We start from the raw sequence: 19624 nt of genomic DNA, 5'->3' as shown, positions 1-19624 counted from the left end.
GCGGAGTTGCAGACTGCTGTGGTCAGATACAGGAAGAGGTTTCCTTGGTCTCTTTTACGGCCTTTTCTTCAGGTACAAGATGGGTCTTTTTTATTCACTTCAAGTGGGTGTGTCTGTTTCTTATGTGGGTTGTTTAATTGGAGGATTCTTGTTGTTTTGGTGGTGTAGGTTGATTTGGTTTCGACGATTCACATTGCGGATAAAGAGTATGTCTACTTCATAGAGTTTCTGTTACACTTGTGATAAATTTTCAGTTTGTAGCTTGATTGTCATTTATTGATAATATATGTAGTTTTGGATTGCATATGTTGAATTTTATTGCAATGTATGCTGTACTGTCTGTAGATGTTGGTATTATGACATGGGTATGGAAAATTTGGAAATAAAACCGGCTAAAAGTTAGGGTGGAGGTGGAGTTTCATTAGTTTCGGTTCATCATTTTTGTTTCTTGCCAAATTGGATTAAGAGTTAAGACTGATATCCTTGGTTGGCCTTTATAATTTTGGCTCTACTGATTATTTTACCATGTTTTCTTTACTTATTGGTTGATGTTCCACCATATAGCTTTATGATTAAAATTTTGAGCTTAATGAGTTTTGTGTTAATAGGAAGGGGTTTTTGTAGATATTTTGTTGTGGTGGTTTAGGGAAGATGATATATTCGTGGCTTTATGTTTGAGCTTTTTCTGAGATATTTATGTTGCAAGTCCATTGAATTGTGATAACCACTGTTTTGTTAATTTTTTACTTAGTAAAGTATATTTTCCCAAATAATACCACTCTGAATGATTCTCATCTGAATGTGCAGGTACTTTGAAACCCTTCAAAAGGAACTTGAACCATATGACTGTGTCCTCTATGAAATGGTAGCTAGCAGAGAGAGTTTGGAGAATAGAAGAAACATGACTGCCACAAAAAGACTTAAAGGTGCACGCTCACGAGGTTTTAACATCCTTGGATGTATCCAGCGACAAATGGCTCGAGTTCTTACGCTTGATTTCCAATTAGACTGTCTTGATTACCAAGCTGAGAATTGGTACCATGCAGATCTTGACTATGAGACCTTCAAATTACTTCAGGTCTGTTCTTTTATCGCCTCTTAAATTGGTCTTATTATGGAGGTTGTTGAAGTGATTGACAATTTCTTGGAGTTAGTTCACTCTGTTCTTCAGTGAACTAGGTGGTCTAGAGATGCTTTATTACTAGGTGGGGTGGTACTCTTCTCAAGTATGGAAAGAAGCTGGTCTCCAATTGCATTTGCACTGTTGTTTTCTTTCATTTCAATCTGTTTTGCTCTTACACAGTCCAGCATGGGGTTTGTCTGAATGTTCCTTGCTGTTGTGCTTGTCCAATAACTTGCAGCGATGGCCTTCTATATAGTTGTATATAGTTATGATTTTTCTTTTCCCTTTAAGAGGTATAGTTGTATATAGTTATGATTTTTGTTTTCCCCTTAAGAGGTTTAAAATTGAAGATTCAGCGCTGTATTTCTCTCTACCCCCCAACTTCTAGGCCTAATTGTCCTATCGTTACTTGTTAGGTTGAAAAAGGTGAAAGCTTTTTCACTTTTGCAAGAGACATGACTCTTAGATCAACAAAAGCTTTGGTACAGCCTGCAATTCCAGAAGACCTTGATCCTTGGAGATCCAAGCTGCTATGGGCTTCACGGGTGCTTCCTATGCCACTTGTCGGCCTGCTCATCATTGGATCTGTTTGTGATGCGGGAAGCCAGGCATCAGAATATCCAGAACTAGAAGCCTTGTCTAGGCTTGATCTTGGTGCTGCAATGAAGGTCTTCCTGGCAAAGAGACTAGCAACCGAGTAAGTATTTGCCAGGTTCTCTCTTTCATTTCTCTCTGTTTTTCCTCTTAGATTAAATTTCATTTGCTTTAATGCTCAACTAGCATTCAACAGTTAAAGAGTGTTGAATTATTTTGTCACGGATTACCCAAAAGAATTTTGGATGCATTCCTCTTGATGTTGGGGCCGGCTGATACAAAAGGTACTGTTTTTGTTCTTTTTGAAGGTTCACACAGGTGACAGCAGATGTAGAGGAGAGTTCTGTGATCATTGGTGAAAGGAATAGAGCTGCGGTAGAGGCACTTAGAAGAGCAATTGATGAGGGCCATAATAGGATTGCCATACTATATGGGGGTGGCCACATGCCGGACTTGGGCAGAAGATTAAGAGAGGAGTTTGAGCTATACCCTTCCCGTGTGCAGTGGATAACAGCTTGGTCAATAACGAACCGGATTCTAAATAGCAATTCCCTTCCATTTCTGAAGACTCTGGCCAAAATCTTGGGTTGGCCATTGAACCGCTACCAGACTTTAGCACTGCTCATCTTTTCCTCCGTGCTGGCATTGGATCTTTGGTTCTGGGAGCTCTTTTTCGGCACTGCAGTTGACTGGATCTCACAAGCTGCATCTGATGTTTTTCAATATGTTGATAGTTCACAGGTGATGTGATAATCGTGACACATATGGGTTCATTTATAATGAGACATTCTTTATATATGCACTTTGTAAATATTTTAAACTTCTCTGATTAAATTATATTACAATGCTTGGACAATCCAAGAACTAAATATGATTCTTGATTTCGATGACGTTATTAATTGGACAGTGGAGGTGGATAAAACTTAATTGAAGCCCCATGTATTGTCCATTCTATTTTCCATTGAAGCAAGTCCATTCAAGGCCATTTTAACCAAAGCAGTTGCACTTCATCGACTTTCCTCCATCAGTTTCCCTCACACTTTCTAAGCAATGAAATTACACAGATGCGGCATTTTCCAGAGTTCTGGTGCTTCTTGGAGGCGATGATCCGAGTAGGGACCAAAAAAAAATGAGTATGTTTGGTTCTGAAGCCTCTTTTGGTTCGTGTTGCTCCTCATTGTCCTCACATTGTTACCATACCCCATTGCTACCAAGAACTAAAGGGAATGAGTGAAGAGAAAATCGACCTAATAAACAAAGGAATTGTTTTGCATTGTTGAGTGCTGCTCATCAAATTTGTTCAGTAGGAACTAATAATTTTTTGGCAAAAATATTGAGTCGAATGCAAGTGATTTTTTTTACCAAACTTTGCCACATGGTTAGCTAAATAGCCCGGTGTGAATACCTTTATTCCTTAACTACCTATAAAATAGGCAAACCAAAAGCTCTTTAACATCTCTTTGCTTCAATGTTTTTAGTGTTAAAGACGTAGTAAAGATTCACATCATCATCATTATCTGTACAACAGAATCATTACCACTACCCAAAAAGAAAATTATAGCTTAAACTCATGTCTCAAGAAACTAAATACATAATCAAACATTTTTTTTTTCCCAGATATTAAGCAAATTTGTTTTCAGAATGGTTTGGAGAAGAAATGTTATTACCGTGAGGGCTTTTGTCAATTTTGAGGGTGGTTTGTTTATTGATTTTTATGTTTATGCTTGGGACCGACTTACATTTGTTGGAGTCAGTTTGAGTTTGTGCGTCCAGATTAGAGATCGAACTTTTAAAATGATTTTTTTTTTTTTTTTTTTTTTTTTTAAAAATGACTCTAGTTGCTATTATTATAATTTATAACCTTAAAAATAAAATAATTAATTTTCTAAATATTTTTTCCCTAGAACATATTTGCTGAACAGTTCACTCAAGACAGCCAGCCCACCTTGTCCAGCAATTCCAAAACTTACCCAAATTTATGAATTGAATGTCCAGCCCAAAAGGCAAAGAAACCCATCTCACCTTTGTCACCATCAACAACAGCCCTAGAAAAAGGGATTCGGATCCTGACTGTTCTTTACCTAAAAGGGTGCAAAACATGACATCTGTCTTTTGTGTTTTCGAGGAACTCGTTCAAACTTTAAAACAAAAGGAAAATGCACTCAAATATCGAAAGTCAAAACCCCAAAAAAACCATCTTCTGCCGCTCCCCTTCCTCAGGCTAAGCTAAAAAAAATCCCAGCTTCACCGACCCAGACGACGGTGAGACAAGCACGTCGTCGAATAGGTTCCTGAAGGGGGCCGTGGTCTACCTGGAGAGAGAGAGAGAGAAATTAGTGTGAAATAAGAGAAAGGAGGAGAATCAAGAAAAAATAAAGGTACGCACACGGCTCATCTCTTTCCCTCTCGTTCCTCTAAGTTTGGGTGGATTTATGAAAATTTTGGGTATAATCAAAACTCTTTTTCTTTCGTGATTTGTCATATGATCTCTAATTTTATTTGGCTGGTTGTGTTCTGTATTCGTAGCTAAGATGTTTGTTAAAATGCCTGGGTGAGATACAGTTTTGTTATAGTAATTTTCTGTAGATTCTATTATTTGAATTAATTTTACTTTTCTCTTGTTAATATTCTCAGGTATTCCCTCCGCCCATTTTACTCGCAGTCACAGTGAGAGAGGCTTCTTCTTCTTTCAAATCTGATGGCACCTCCGTCAATGTCCACTCTCCCGCCTGATTTTATCGCGGAAATACTTACCGAGTTACCCGTCAAGAGTCTCGTACGCTTTATGTGCGTTTCGAAGTCATTCAACGCCCTGATTAACGATCCATATTTCATAAAGAAGCATCTCAAGCGCTCCATCGAGACCAACAGGGAACGCACGCTCATTGTCGAGGACTGCAAGCGCCTTCACAATGCGGATCCCTTGTTTCTGAAATTTGAGGACAAGAAACGTCGCCCACCGGACTACTACTCGGTACGCTTTCACGAAGATGGTCGGTTCGATAGAGCTGTGCAAATCTTCCAGCCACTGCGCCATGAAAGAGCAAAAGGCTCAGTTGTGTACTCTTGCAACGGTCTGGTTTGCCTCTACAACTTGGAGAGTGAGATTACGATTTGGAATCCGTTAATAAGAAAGTATAAGAATTTACCTTTTGAGCCTATCGATGTCCCTTCAGGTTTCGAGAAAGATGGCTCTTATTCTGTCAGGAACTCTCCGGCTACGTGGTCACAGTTAGCATTTGGGCACGATCCGGTTAGCGACGACTACAAGGTGGTGAAGGTCTCGGAATTGTGTAAGGGGCGTCTGCGGTCATTTGAAGTCAAGGTATATAGTCTGAGAGCGAATTCTTGGAGGAGGGTCAAAGATAAATGGCCAATAAAGAGTTCAGTGATTGGTTCCAAGCCTGCTTTCTTGAACGGTGCTCTGCATTGGTTGGCTAAAATGCGCAGGTCTCTGGAGATGCTCGTTGCTTTGGATCTTGCTACCGAAAAATTCCAGAAGTATAGGACCCCGTTTAAGTATGTTTTTGGTGTTTCAGAGCCCGATTTGGTGGTCTTGGGGGGATATCTATGTGTTTTTATGACTGAATCTCTGAAGCCTCACAATATCACTGTTTGGGTGATGAGGAAGTATGGGGTGGAGAGCTCCTGGACTCTGCTCTATACTATTGTGTGTGGCCCGTGTGGGGCAGTGCCTCGGCCGTTTCGCTACTGTAAGCCTTTAGCTTTTGCGAAGAATGGTAAGAAGATTCTGATGCAGCAGGACTTTGACAAGCTCTTTTGGTATGACATAAAAGAGGACACATGCAGCAAGTTTGAGATTGTGGGTATGCCGGATATGTTTCGGACGGCGACTTGTGTGGGAAGCCTTGTTCTGCTCGATGGTGATAGTGTGATTGATGTCGACATAGAAGACGGGGAGCCAGAGGACGAGGTAAAAATGTCCTGATTTCCGTGGACCGTGATATTTTTTAGTTGGAAAATGTTAAGGTCACAACACAAATTCAACTTTGACCAACTTCTCTCTTACGTGTTATTTAAAAAAAAAAAAAAAAATTGAAAAAGGATTTTGAGATTCATAAAATTTGAAAAAAAAAAGACAATTTGTTTGGTTTAAAATTCAATTTTTTTTACACGTAGGAGAAAAATTGGCCTTGAATTGGGTTTATGTTGTTTCCGTATCAAACCTCTTTTAAGTTTTAGTTTTTTTTTTTTGGTTAAATACCAAATACTTTTCTGGGGTTTGGTAACTTTATTTTTACCCCCTGGAGTTTCATTTTTATCACAGAACCCCCATGGTGTTTTGATAAAGGACCAAGTTAGTCCATCCGTTAGTTGACCGTTAGGACTGACACGTGGATCAATCAGATGTTGACACGTGACACATATTTAAAAAAAAAAATTGGGGGTGGCCGAGGCCATTTGAAGCCACCCCCTTTGGCCATGGGGGTGGCCGACCCCTGGGCACCAGGGGTGGCCGAAACCACCCCCTGTACCCACTAGGGGCCACCCCTATGGAGCCTTGGGGGTGGCCCCAGTTTTTACAGGGGGTGGTTTCGGCCACCCCCTTGGGCTCAAGGGGGTGGCTTCGGCCAGATGGGGTGGCCCCAATATTTTTTTTTAATTTAAAAAAAAATTAAATATGTGCCACATGTCATCCTCTGATTGGTCCACGTGTCAGTCCTAACGGTCAACTAACGGATAGACTAACTTGATCCTTTATCAAAACCCCCAGAGGTCCTGTGATAAAAATGAAATCCCAGGGAGGTAAAAATAAAGTTACCAAACCCCAGGGGAGTATTTAGTATTTAACCCTTCTTTTTTTTTTTTTTGCTTAGATTTCTGTCTCAATATCTTAGAATGTGGCGGTGAGAGTATTGCAGCGCTACGAAAAAAAAATCACTGATTTTGTGACGTGTGAATAAGCGGTCATTAAAAGAAAAGGACATTATGTAATGTTATTTTGGGCAAAAATCGACACCTCTTGAAGTTGATGGTTCGTTTAAACAGTGAACTGAGTTGAAACGACGTCCCCCTTCATGGAGGGGTTGAAACTTGAAACGATGTCCCCTTCATGGAGGAAGTTGTTTCACTGCTGTATGTAGGGCGCATGGGGACGTGCACCCTACATGCACGCCTGGCCAGCCTGGCCCTGAACCTCACGAGTTTTCTAGAAGATGATGTGTTACTATTCACATGTCGCCTTATACTGTGTTACGGGTGAATAGTGCTAAACGGCACCTTTTAGAAGGTGTCGTGCACTGTTCAAACGGCACCTTTTAAAAGGTGCCGTTTTGCTAAAAATTGCAGCAAATAATGCCGTTTTTACTGTTCAAACGACATTAGCCTATTTTCTAGTCTATGCACTATTTACCATTTTGAAAAAGTCACTATTTGAACGTTACTAACTTAATAATGACGTTCTTTGGGCCAAAAATGTCATTATATGGGAGTCATTAAAATCCAAAAGTTTTGTAGTGTTGTTAATTTTCATATACGAGGCTTAATTTGTAACTCTTGTTGGTGTATGTTTCTGGCATGGTAATCCATTGGAGGGTCTTAAATCTGTTGGTACAAGAAATGGAGTTATAATTCAAGAGCAGGAAGGGTATTTTGGATTTCTCTAGCTACTCTGTTTTCACATTTTGATTATGCAATGGAAAGCTCATCATTTTGTGGAATCTACTATATTAATACTTTATGAGATCTAGGATTAAAGTTCTAATGAAAGTTTAGTTTCTATTGTTAATATATTTAGTTCTGAATTTTACTCTATGCATGCTAGTGGTTAGAAATTGGTGTCTCAAGTTTTCAAGCCCAGTGATTGAATCAAATAAGTGGGGACTGTGTGAGAGGTTGGCTGAAGAAAATTTATCTAGTGTTTAGACTATCAAGGCAAATCTTTATTGTTCGAGAGAACTAGGGTGATGAACACAAAGAAGGCCACGGCACTGGTCATCTTTTAATAAATGTTTGCATAAATGGATCTTTGGTTTTAGGAGCTCATGTTTGACATTGCAGTTAACTGGAACTCGCAGGTTGCATCTGAAGCTTTGGGATGTCTAAGCACAGGTGATGTGATAATGGTTGATTACATATGAAATCTTGGAAAACTACCAAATATGAAAGAAGAAAAGAGGACAAAACTAGGAGATTTGAGTTACATCAGGCTACAGATAATTAAGTTCTGATTAATCCAATAATAGAGTATGCTTCTTGATTGACATTATTTTACTGGGACATCAATGTGTTGGTACAGCAGCGTTGCAGCTTGTCCATCCCTCTTTTCTGATAAAAACAACCATCTATGGATTGTTTAAGGAGAACAAGAGCTTTCTTGCATTTTCTTCAAGCTTTGAAGTCTTAAGAAAAGTAACTATTCATTAGGTCAAATTACTTGTATAAGCTCGAATAGAGTTCAGTCCCCCACCTTCAAACTTGCCACCCATGCTGCATTTTTAGCAGAAGCAATTGCAATATGGAAGCCTGTTTTTCTTCTCAAATTTTACCAATGAAATAAGCAATCTTTGACCAATTCTTTATGCATTTCATTTTCCCATAGGAAATAGAAACACCCGACCATGACATCAATGTTAAAGCGTGGAATTTCATGCCTTCCCCTTTTTCATTGTGTTCACCAACTATATATTCAACTCACTAGAGTAGCTTCTACTTCCAAAAGAAGTAGGCATAGAGTTTCGGTTGATTCTACATTAGCCCATGGTCTCTCGGGCGGCCACTTCTTCCTACAAATTCAATATTAACACAAATCAAACAAGTCAATGATCCTTGAGCCCAAATACTCGCTAGTACTCTTCCACCCGTACTTCCATACATAGCCTTCTGCCGAAAGAGTAGGAAATGCTACCGACTTCCTCTGTTGGGTGGTGTTTTTGTCCACCGCCAAGTCAGTGGCAGAGCGGTGGGTGGAAAAATAAATAGGCTTAATTCAAGTTTGTTTGGGGCTAGTTAAATTCTTTCGGGCTATTTTTTCTTTGGGGACCGTTTGAAATTTTAGAAAGAATGAAATTTTTGAACATTTTTGGGCCGACTAATTATATTAATAGATTAGATACTAATTAACATATTTGATATCTTAATTTATAAGAAAAGATTAAAAAAAAAACATAAAATTTAATGATTAATATCAATAAAGATTATATAATACAGTCACAAGAAAATTAACAAACATGTCACCAAAAAAAAAAAAAAAGGCCTACATAAGAAAATTAGTCAATTGGTCTATAAACTATTATCCCACATAAGCTAAGAGAAGAGACATCACTAAAAAGATAAAATCCGCATAAAATTATGTCTCAAGGAACTCAATACATAATCAATCATTTTTCCTCAAAATTCAATTTTGTTACACATATAGAATACGGACCAAATTCATGGACCCGATTCATGATAGCTCGAAGATACAGGTATCATCAAAAGCCCATAACCTATAGAAGGGCCAGTTTTCTCAAGAGTCGGCACTGCCCCAGGGCAATATAGTTGGATACACCTGCCTCTCGAATTCGAGAGGCCTGAAGGGTGGCCCGGGACAAAATTGACAACCGAGTCAACAGTTATAATCAAATGAATCTTCAGGATATGCAGGGCATCATTTGCGAGAGATGCATTAAATCACCAAGGAGGATCCGTTTTGCTTGTAACAGTCACAAGATCAGGCCATTTATTTGGTTGTCGCCATTCACTCCCGAATTTCTAGCCTTGTTACCACCATCTTTAGCCCAAAGCAACCTAACCTATAAACGGGCTTGCACATGGAGCAGGAAGGTACGCGCGATTTATCTTTTACTTCTTGAATTGAATCTACCAAGAATGAGTTGATTTAAGCATCGGGAGAGGATCCACCAAAACACTCCCGGTGAATTCTCTTAACCCTTATTGCTTTGCAGAAAGAAGAAAGAGCATAGAAGAAGATCACAGAAAAAGATCGTTGGATAATCTATATATTCACTGTACCGGAAACTATTTTAGCTATTTAGCTAGCCCCGTGTGAATGCTTTCACTACTTAACTACCTATAAAATATTTTATAGGCTAACCAAAACAGTTTAACATCTCTTTGTTTCATATGTTTTTAGTGTTTTAGACGTAGTAAAGATTCACATAATCATCTATACAAAGAGAAGTATAGCATAAAATAATGTCTCTAAATACTAATCAAACATGATATTAAGCGAATTTGTTTTTAAAGTGAGTTGGAGAAGAAATGTTATACCGTGTGATAACCTTTGTCAATTTTGAGTGTGGTTTGTTTATTGATTTTTATGTTTATTCTTGGGGCTAACTTACATTTGTTGGAGTCAGTTTGAGTTTGTGTCCAAATTAGAGATCGAACTTATAAAATGATTTAAAAAAAAAAATCTCTTGTTGCTATTATTATAATTTATAACCTTAAAAATAAAATAATTAATTTTTCTAAATATTCTTTCTCTAGAAGATTATGGAAGTTAGTTTCTAGAAGATATTTGCTGAACAGTTCACTCAAGACAGCCAGTCCACCTCGTCCAACATTTCCAAAACATACCCAAGTTAAAGGGTGAATGTCCAGCCCAAAAGGCAAAGAAACCCATCTCTATCCTTCACCACCTTGTCACCATCAGTAACAGCTCTATAAAAGGTGGCAAATGGGATGCGATGTAATTGATTTGACTACACACTGGTTTCTGGGAAATGCCTGCTGATTTGACTATACACTGCCAATTGGAAAGCAGACCTACGAACTCTTCTTAGTTTAATTATGTCTTCTTTCCCTACAGCCATCTTACTCACAGTCAGTTAGGAAATTAATTTTATTTTTCAAGATTCATGAGATGAGATGCAAAAAATTAAAAAAAATTGAGAATAACAAAAATAAGCAATTATATACCTTACAAAGATTTAAGTGGTTCGATACTCAGATTTTAAAACTCTAATACTTTCAAATTACATTATCACACAAATTTTTAAAATATAATACAAAAGATAAATGTATAAACTCTTTTTTTACTGAAACAGATGACGATTATTATTATTTTTTTTTTCACTTTACAGCACCTTTTTTTTTTAATCATTTATTTTTGACTTCTCAAAAATCATCGAGAAGAAAAATACCCTTACTGTCCTTGCATACTTTAATCCCTTCCAAATTCTCTCCGACGTTGTGTCTTCTACATTTACGTTTTCTCCCCTCTTTTGGTGGTTCACGTTTTTGGCACGCTTAAAAAACAAAAAAAACTTAAGGACTGTTCCTTTATATAAGGGCACTAAATCGGTTAAAAAATCTTCTTACAAGTAGATTTTCTCCTCGAAAACCAAGTCCAACTTCCAAAAGGATTTCCAAATACTACTCGTAAAAGGAGTCTCCAACATTTGAAAGGAATAAGAGACAATGGAACTCACTCCAAACTTGATTTCAAGTCACGTGTCTAAGACAGTCATCGAGAGAGTCTTCTTCTTTGACATCTGATGGCACCTCCGTCGATGTCCACTCTCCCGCCTGAGTTTATAGCGGAAATACTTACCGAGTTACCCGTCAAGAGTCTCATACGCTTTATGTGCGTTTCGAAGTCATTCAACGCCCTGATTAACGACCCATATTTCATAAAGAAGCATCTCAAGCGCTCCATCGAGACCAACAGGGAACGCACGCTCATTGTCCAGGACTGCGAGAACCTTCGGAGAACGGATCCCTGGTTTAAAAAATTTGAGTACAACAATCGTCGACCACCGTATTTCTACTCGATACGCTTTCACGACGATGGTCGGTTCGGTAGAGCCGTGCGAATGTACCAGCCACTGCGCCATATGCGAGCAAAAGGCACAATCGCGTAATTTTGCAACGGCCTGGTTTGTCTCTACAACTGGGAGACTCAGATTGTTATTTGGAACCCATTAATAAGAAAGTATAAGGAATTACCTTTTGAGCCGATCGATATTCCTTCAGGTTTCAAGAAAGAAGTCTCTCATTATTCTATCTGGAACTCTCCCGCTATGTGGTCGAAATTTGCATTTGGGCACGATCCAGTTAACGACGACTACAAGGTGGTGAGGGTGTCGGAATTGCGTAATTGGCATGAGCGGGTTTTTGAAGTCAAGATATATAGCCTGAGAACGAATTCTTGGAAGAGGGTCGAACATAAATGGCCTAAAAACGATTCACCGATTGCTTCCAAGCCTGCTTTCTTGAACGGTGCTGTGCATTGGTTGGCTACTAAATGCCACAGGTCTCTGAAGATACTTATTGCTTTGGATCTTGCCACCGAAAAGTTCTGGATGTATAAGACTCCGTTTAAGTTGGTCAGTTTTTTATCAGTGCCCGATTTGGAGGTCCTGGGAGGCTGTCTATGTGTTTGCGTAAACGAATTTATGGAGTCTATCACTGTTTGGGTGATGAAGGAGTATGGGTTGGCGAGCTCCTGGACTCGGCTCTATACTATTAGGCTGGAGGCACATCACAACTGTAAGCCTTTAGCATTTTCGAAGAATGGCGAGAAGGTTTTGATGCAGCAGGACTTCGACAATCTCTTTTGGTATGACATAGAAGAGGAGACAAGCAGCGAGGTTGAGATTGTGGGTATGCCGGAAATGTTTCGGACGGCGACTTGTGTGGGAAGCCTTGTTCTACTCGATGGTGATAGTGTGCTTGATGTCGACTTAGAAGAAGGGGGACTACTCTATGAGGTAAAAAATGGTGGAAATTTTTGGTAGCTTTTGTTTTTGTTTGCTTGGATTTGTCATTTGTGTCTCAATATCATATGTGGTAGTGAGATTCTAACTTTTGTTGGTCTATGTTTCTGCCAGTTATGGTGGTAAATCCATTGGGAGGTCTTTCAATCTGTTGGTTGAAGAAATGGACTTTATAAATGAAGAGCTGGAAGGGTGTTTTGGATTTCTCGAGCTACTCTGTTTTCACATTTTGGTATGTAATGGAAATCTCATGTTAATACTTTATGGGATTTACGATTAAAGTTTAGTTTCTATAATATATTTATGGGAAAAATTTATTTTACTCTCTTAAAATTTTAAGGGTTTTGTAATTTAAATTTTAAAATTTAAAAATTGGCAATGTACCTTCTTAATGTTTCAAAAATTTTTAATTTAAACTTTCTATTATTAATTTTCGTTAAATTGGATGAAATTTTTTTAAAAAAAGTAAGAGGGTAATTATGTAATTTCATAAATTTTCGTTTAATTTAACGAAAATTAGTAACGAAAGGTTTAAATTAAAAAATTTTAAAATATTATGAGAATATATTGTCAATTTTTAAATTTTGAAGTTCAAATTAAAAAACTCTTAAAATTTAAGAAGAAAAAAATCTATATTTATTTAGTTCTGAATTTTACTCGATGCATGGTCCTGGTTGAGGTGGGTATTGGACATTTGGAAAAAAGGAACGGCTAAAAGTACCATACAAGCGTTTGGTGAAGATTAGTTGAACATGAAAGATGAAGTCTAAACAGAGAGTGGGAGAGATTTTCCACTCGACAAGGACACTGAAAACTTGAAGATGGGTTATTGACTGAAACAGGTTCACAGTGGAAAACATAACCCATTTGCATTTCTTTTTTTATTTCATCTGCCACCGCTGATTTCTCTCTCCCTCTGGCTTCTCAGCTCTCATGCAAGTTAAATCGTGAAAAGCTTTTATTTCATTGGGAGGTCTTTCAGACTCTGTCCCGTTTGTCTCCTTTAAATCGGCGTTTTTGGCTACACGCAGTCACTATAGCATTAAATAAAACTGGTTAAATAGTCTTCTTGTTTTTTCCATACCAAATTCTATCATAAATTCAATACAAAAGGTGGTAAGTTAAAAGGTTAAAATAATTTGTCCCGTTTAATTAAATGAATTTGATTAAAATTGACATTTATAAATTGATATTCAGATTTTAACATGGGAATTCTTACTATGCGGTCATGCTGCAAAATGGGTCTTTTGTAGCATCCAACCACAAGGTGACACATCACCAAATTTATTTTGACAAAATAAAATCAAAACACTAGATAATAAAAAACAAAGAACCGAATCACCTGCCCCGGCGACAATGAAACCACCAGCTAACCCACTGGCGACGGCAGACCCAACCGTGGTTTGGCGTGACCCACGGCTGGGTCGCGGCAGACCTAGCTGCTGCGTCAAACATGACCCACGGCTGGGTCAGGCGTGACCTAGCAGTTGGGTCTGCTGTGACCCACGATTGGGTCTAGCTGTGACCCAGCCATGGGTCACCTCTTCGGCGACTTTTTTGCCAAACTCAGCCTCAAAAATCGATTATAATGCTTCAAAAATTGATTCTAATGTCTCAAAACTCGTTTCTAATGCTTCAAAAATCGATTCTAATGCCTCAAAATTCAATTTTGGATTGAAAACTAAAACCTAGAGAGAAAGGTTAACCCTTTTTTGGGATTTTATCACCTTAAAACGGAGTCATGTTATCACTCATGGCGCTGGAGCCATGTGAAAAACAAAAAAAAAAACCAAAAAACCAAACCCACACCGGAGCAAGACCCATCAGAAAAAACACCCACCGGAGTAAGACCCATGCGGCCAACATTTCAGCAAATCCATGGCCGGCGAGACCCAGCCATGGGTCTCGGTGGCTGGCCAGATCCAGGGGTCTTCTTCTTTTTGCAAACTCACGGCCTTCTTCTTTCTCTCTTTCTTTCTTCTTTAGCTGAAAATGAGGTGCAATGAGGTGTAGGGTTTTTTTTTTGCATTTTTTCCCCTTTATGTGAGGTGTCCCTCTTTTATTGGGTGCTACAAAATATACCTTTTGCAGCCGGACCGAGGTTTATTCTTTAATATGATCTAAACTCAACACAAAATATAAAATTGACATGACTCCGAAACTTGACATGAGCCTAATATGAAATTTGCATATTAGAGTTTAGAGGTTCGACTCGTTTAATTAAATTTGTTGAATTATAATTGATTTATATAATTTTATATTCATATCTCGACGTAACCTAATCCTGTTTGATTGAACGAATTAACTTATAATTCACTTATATATATATATATATATATATATATATATATATATATATATATTTCTGATCCAAATTCAAACTGTATACCTAGTTTGAATGTTTGCCTTTATCCAGTATGAATATAAATTGGGATAATTTTGTCAGTGGAGAGTAGCGTGGGTTTGTCCCATAGATGTAAAACAATCTGAACGCCACTTGTCAAATAAGCTTTATATCAGGATATTAGAGCTAACTCTCTCAGAATTACGCAAAATAACTATTGAAAAATTACAAATTTTTTACTTTGATTGTTCTTTGTTTAGGATTAAAATCTCTTCATATTTTTTAAAACATGAGATTCTCATATTTTAGAAAATATGAGAGGATTTGAATTCTATTTTTTTTAATACAATTCTAACAGATCCTCTATTATACACTTTATTTTTTTTTAGGGTTAAATACTAAATACTCTTTGGGATTTTGTTGTTTTATTTTTTCTCCCTTATGGTTTTATTTTTATCATAAGAGGTCCCTGTGATTTTGATAATATACCAAATTAGTCATTCTGCCAGTTGACCATTAGTTGACTTAACGAAAGTTCACGTGTACCATCAAATGTTAACACGTGACATCTACTTAATTTTTTTTTAATTAAAAAAATATATATTTTTTAAAAAAATTGGGGGTGGCCCCAGGCTCCATGGGGTTGGCCACCCCTAGTACTCACTGGGGTGGTTTCGGCCACCCCCAATTTTTTTTTTTTTTTTTTTTTAAATTTAATTTTTAAAAAAATAAGAATAAGTTGGTGTCACGTGTCAACATTTGATTGGTCCACGTGAACTTCCGGTCAAGATCAACAATCATGGTAGTTTATTATGATAAAATCCACAGGGACATCGTGATAAAATTAAACAAGAAAAAAAATAAACAACTAAACACCATGGGTATTTAGTATTTAACTTTCTTTAATATTATTTTGTTGTGAGAAATCATGTGAGAAAGAAAGAGGAGGAGAAGTAAAAAGAAAGAAAGTTTAAAGTGCATAGGTGCATAGTAAATAGAATTAATTAACCTATTTATTGTTTACAGCTAAATGAAAAAATTGGTAGCTTATTACATTTGAAAACAAAAAAAAGCACCATAATATTCCATTTATTATTCTTTGAGATGCTCAAAGATATGCAGTAACTGATCCTGCGTGAATTTCATTTCCCTAAGCTGACCTGATTACGAGATGAGTTTTTATGCCTCAAATTAGACCCGAACTTATATAATGAAATGTAAAGAAAATCTCTAGTTGCTATTATAACCTTAAAAATAATATGTTTATTTCTAATGTTCTTTCTCTGAAGATTTTAATTGGGAAATGAGCCAAAAAAAAAAAAAAAAAAAAAAGAAGAAGCGGTTTTTGAAATAGACAAAAGCAACAAGCCTACTACTTGAGGTCATAAGAACTTTCAAGGCAAAAGTTCATGCATATATTGGGCAATGGACTCGCATCATCACTCAAGACAGAGGCAGCCCACTTTGGCCAACAATTCCGAAATGAATCCAAATTGAATAAGGTGACAAGTGATGATTAATATGTATTGAAGTAAAAAATTTGAGCTCAAATATTGCTCCAGCAATTGATATTTTCAGAGTAGCCGCCACACCAAAATAATTAAAAATATATATTTTTTTTATTTTAACTACTTTTTTTTTTTTTTTAAGTATTCCAACGAACTCACTATTTTAATAATTAATTTTTACTATTTTATTTAAATATTTATTTTTAAAAATTTATTTATTATTTCTTTAACAATTAAAGGAGGAGAAAAAAAAAATTATTTTTTTATTCATTTAGTGGGTGAATAGTATTTTTTACTGTTCACTCACTATTCTTTTGAGAGTAATGATTCACAACATATTGGCGCACACCCAACAATTTTTTTTTTTTTTTTTTTAATATTTTAATTTAAAAAAATAAAAATAAAAATTTGCTGGGTGTGCAGTTTAGCATCACCCTTCTTTTGGGGTCAAATTGTGAGGCCAAAAAAGGAAGTTTTCAAAGTGTTTTTTTACCAAATTAGCTCTCCAAAATAAACAATATGATTTTGGTGAGACTAAAAATAGTGCTCTTATTTCAATTGATCTTTTACTCTAGTTGCTATTTGCCGAGTATTCCTAACTGCGTTAGCAAATTTTACTCACCAAAATAATTAAAAGTACATTTTTCTCTTTTAACTATCCACTTTTTTAAAGAACACTTACAACTTCACTATTTTAACTATCAATTTTCATTATGTTATTTAAATATTATTTTTAAAAAAAGAGTTATTTATATATATATTTTTATCTTTTCAAAGAATATGAAAGGAGAAAGAAAAGTTATATTTTTTTAATTCATTTGCACTGTAAACTCGCTTTTTATTTTGAGTTAAAATGGTGAGACTGAAAATAAAAAATTTTAATCACTTTTATTAAATTTTCGTACAAAAATAACCAAAAAATAATTTGAGTGAGGCTGCAAAAATATGCTCTTATAAGCTGAAAAATAAAATAATTTATTTTTCTAAATGTAGTTTCTCTGGAAGATATTTGAAGAATTGAACTGTTCAGTTAAAGATTGGGACATGGACTCGCATCACTAGTCAAGACAGCTAGCCCACCCATGTGGAAGACGTTGATGAGCCTACCCAAATGTGAAGTCTAGCCTAAACAAGAGGACAAGAAGTTACTGATTTGATCCCACACTGGCGATAGGGAAATGCCCACTGATTTGACTATACACTGCCAACTGGGAAGCTGAACCATTCACACTTTTTAGTTCAATTTTGTCTTCTTTCCCTCCACCTATTTGAATAAATCGTCGCCTTCTTCTTCTTTTTCATCTGAATATCTGATGGCTGCTCCGTCGACGTCGACTTTACCGCCCGAGTTTATAGCGGAAATACTTGCAGAATTACCCGTCAAGAGTCTCGTGCGTTTTTTGTGCGTCTCCAAGTTATGGTATGCCATGATAAAAAATCCGGATTTCATAAGGAAGCATCTCAAGCGCTCCATCGAGACCAACAGGGAACGCACGCTCATTGTCGAGGACTGCAAGCGCCTTCACAATGCGGATCCCTTGTTTCTGAAATTTGAGGACAAGAACCGTCGCCCACCGGACTACTACTCGGTACGCTTTCACGACGATGGTCGGTTCGATAGAGCCGTGCGAATCTACCAGCCACTGCGCCACAAAAGAGCAAAAGGCACACTCGTGTACTCTTGCAACGGCCTGGTTTGCCTCTACAACATGGAGAGTGAGATTACGATTTGGAACCCGTTAATAAGAAAGCATAAGAAATTACCTTTTGAGCCTATCAATGTCCCTTCAGGTTTCGAGAAAGATGGCTCTTATTCTGTCTGGAACTCTCCGGCTATGTGGTCGGAGTTAGCATTTGGGCACGATCCAGTTAACGACGACTATAAGGTGGTTAAGGTCTCGAAATTTTCTAATTGGCGTGAGTCTGTATTTGAAGTCAAGGTATATAGTCTGAGATCGCATTCTTGGAAGAGTGTCAGAGATAAATGGCCTAAAAAGGATTCATCGATTGCTTCCAAGCCTGCTTTCTTGAACGGTGCTCTGCATTGGTTGGCTGTTTCCAAAAAGCGCAGGTCTCTGGAAATGCTTATTGCTTTGGATCTTGCTACAGAAAAATTCCAGACGTATAAGACCCCGTTTAAGAATGTTTCTGATTTTTCAAAGCCCGATATGGAGGTGTTGGGAGGATATCTCTGTGTTTGCGGGAATGAATATCTGGAGTCTGGCAATATGAGTGTTTGGGTGATGAACAAGTATGGGGTAGAGAGCTCCTGGACTCGGCTCTATACTATTTTGCGGGAGGCAGTGCCATGGGCGTTTGAGTACTGTAAGCCTTTAGTGTTTTCGAAGAACGGTGAGAAGCTTCTGATGCACCCGGACTTTGACAATCTCTTTTGGTATGACATAAAAGAGAAGATATGCAGCAAGGTTGAGATTGTGGGTATGCCGGATATGTCTCGGACGGCGACTTGTGTGGGAAGCCTTGTTCTTCTCGATGGTGATAGTGTTATTGATGTCGACTTGGAAGAAAGGGAACCAGACAATGAGGTAAAAATGCACTGATTTTTTTTTTTTTTTTTTTTACTTTTCCTACACGAGGTTTAATCCCCAACTCATGTTGGTCTATGTTTCTGCCAGGCATGGTAATCCATTGGTAGAAGAAATGATGTTACAGATCAAGAGCATGAAAGGGTATTTTGGATTTCTTTCCCTTCTACTAGCCTCGAGCTGCTTACTCTGGATTCACTTTTTGATTATGCAATGGAAATCTCATGTTTTTGTGGAATCTACCGTATTAATACTTTATGAGATTTACGATTAGTTAAAGTTAAGTTTAGTTTCTATTGTTAATATATTTACTTCTGGATTTTACTCAATTGATGCTACTGGTAATGGATGTTAGTATTATGAGGTGGGTATTAGACATTTGGAAAGAAGAAACTGCTAAAAGTTATGCGGTAGTATCATAAGCATGTGGTGACTTCTGATAAAGATAGATTGTTCTTCTTTTTCTTCTTCTAAGCAATTTAAGGGGAAGGGAGAATGGGAAGAAAACATCAGAACACGTGTTTGTGTCATAACTGATAGCAACTGTTGTAGTGTTAACTGTTAGTGGGTTCAGTTTGGTACAGTCATTATCAGCTGGTTAACTGAAATTGTTAACTGAAATTGTCGGTTAATTTGTAGATTTCATTTCGATAACAAATTTTTTCGAATTTTTTTGTTAATTTCAGTTGGGTAATCGGTTTATTGTGTGCTTTTTTAATTGACCCAATGCTATTTTTAAATGGGCCAAAAATTAGTTATTTGGGAGATTCAAATTGTTTTTTATTTTTTTGTTTTTGTGGTTAAAATAACTTATTGAACATAAGATG

The 19624-nt window shown here is 37.2% G+C and overlaps 4 protein-coding genes across 5 annotated transcripts in view; all 4 read left to right on the top strand.

The window, feature by feature from the left end:
• Positions 1-2607, top strand: part of LOC132166622 (uncharacterized) — a gene marked incomplete in the record, with an annotated part of 10335 nt that extends 7728 nt beyond the window's left edge. The window contains 5 exon segments of the mRNA XM_059577471.1: positions 1-72; positions 169-206; positions 808-1078; positions 1540-1820; positions 2026-2607. Of these exon segments, the coding sequence (XP_059433454.1) occupies positions 1-72; positions 169-206; positions 808-1078; positions 1540-1820; positions 2026-2467 (1104 nt within the window).
• A 1303-nt stretch (positions 2608-3910) lies between these two features.
• LOC132166518 (F-box protein CPR1-like) lies at positions 3911-7946 on the top strand. Of its 2 annotated transcripts, none has more exons than XM_059577347.1 (3): positions 3911-4095; positions 4352-5651; positions 7756-7946. In XM_059577347.1, the coding sequence occupies exons 2-3, from the start codon at positions 4416-4418 to the stop codon at positions 7816-7818; spliced, it is 1299 nt and encodes a 432-aa protein (XP_059433330.1). In that variant the 5' UTR covers positions 3911-4095; positions 4352-4415; the 3' UTR covers positions 7819-7946. The 2 variants fall into 2 exon arrangements, with proteins under 2 accessions (XP_059433330.1, XP_059433331.1); XM_059577348.1 differs by having other exon boundaries at positions 7739-7946.
• A 3163-nt stretch (positions 7947-11109) lies between these two features.
• LOC132166546 (F-box protein CPR1-like) lies at positions 11110-12687 on the top strand. The gene is made up of 2 exons (XM_059577381.1): positions 11110-12393; positions 12514-12687. The coding sequence occupies exons 1-2, from the start codon at positions 11704-11706 to the stop codon at positions 12523-12525; spliced, it is 702 nt and encodes a 233-aa protein (XP_059433364.1). The 5' UTR covers positions 11110-11703; the 3' UTR covers positions 12526-12687.
• A 4842-nt stretch (positions 12688-17529) lies between these two features.
• On the top strand, positions 17530-19104 carry LOC132166493 (F-box protein CPR1-like). Its single transcript, XM_059577315.1, has 2 exons — positions 17530-18797; positions 18888-19104. The coding sequence occupies exons 1-2, from the start codon at positions 17565-17567 to the stop codon at positions 18894-18896; spliced, it is 1242 nt and encodes a 413-aa protein (XP_059433298.1). The 5' UTR covers positions 17530-17564; the 3' UTR covers positions 18897-19104.
• Positions 19105-19624: the final 520 nt, after the last annotated feature.

Source organism: Corylus avellana, chromosome ca11, assembly GCF_901000735.1.
Source record: "Corylus avellana chromosome ca11, CavTom2PMs-1.0".
Classification (NCBI taxonomy): domain Eukaryota; kingdom Viridiplantae; phylum Streptophyta; class Magnoliopsida; order Fagales; family Betulaceae; genus Corylus; species Corylus avellana.
Note: the sequence above shows the minus strand (reverse complement) of the source record. Positions and strands in the feature narration are given on the sequence as shown.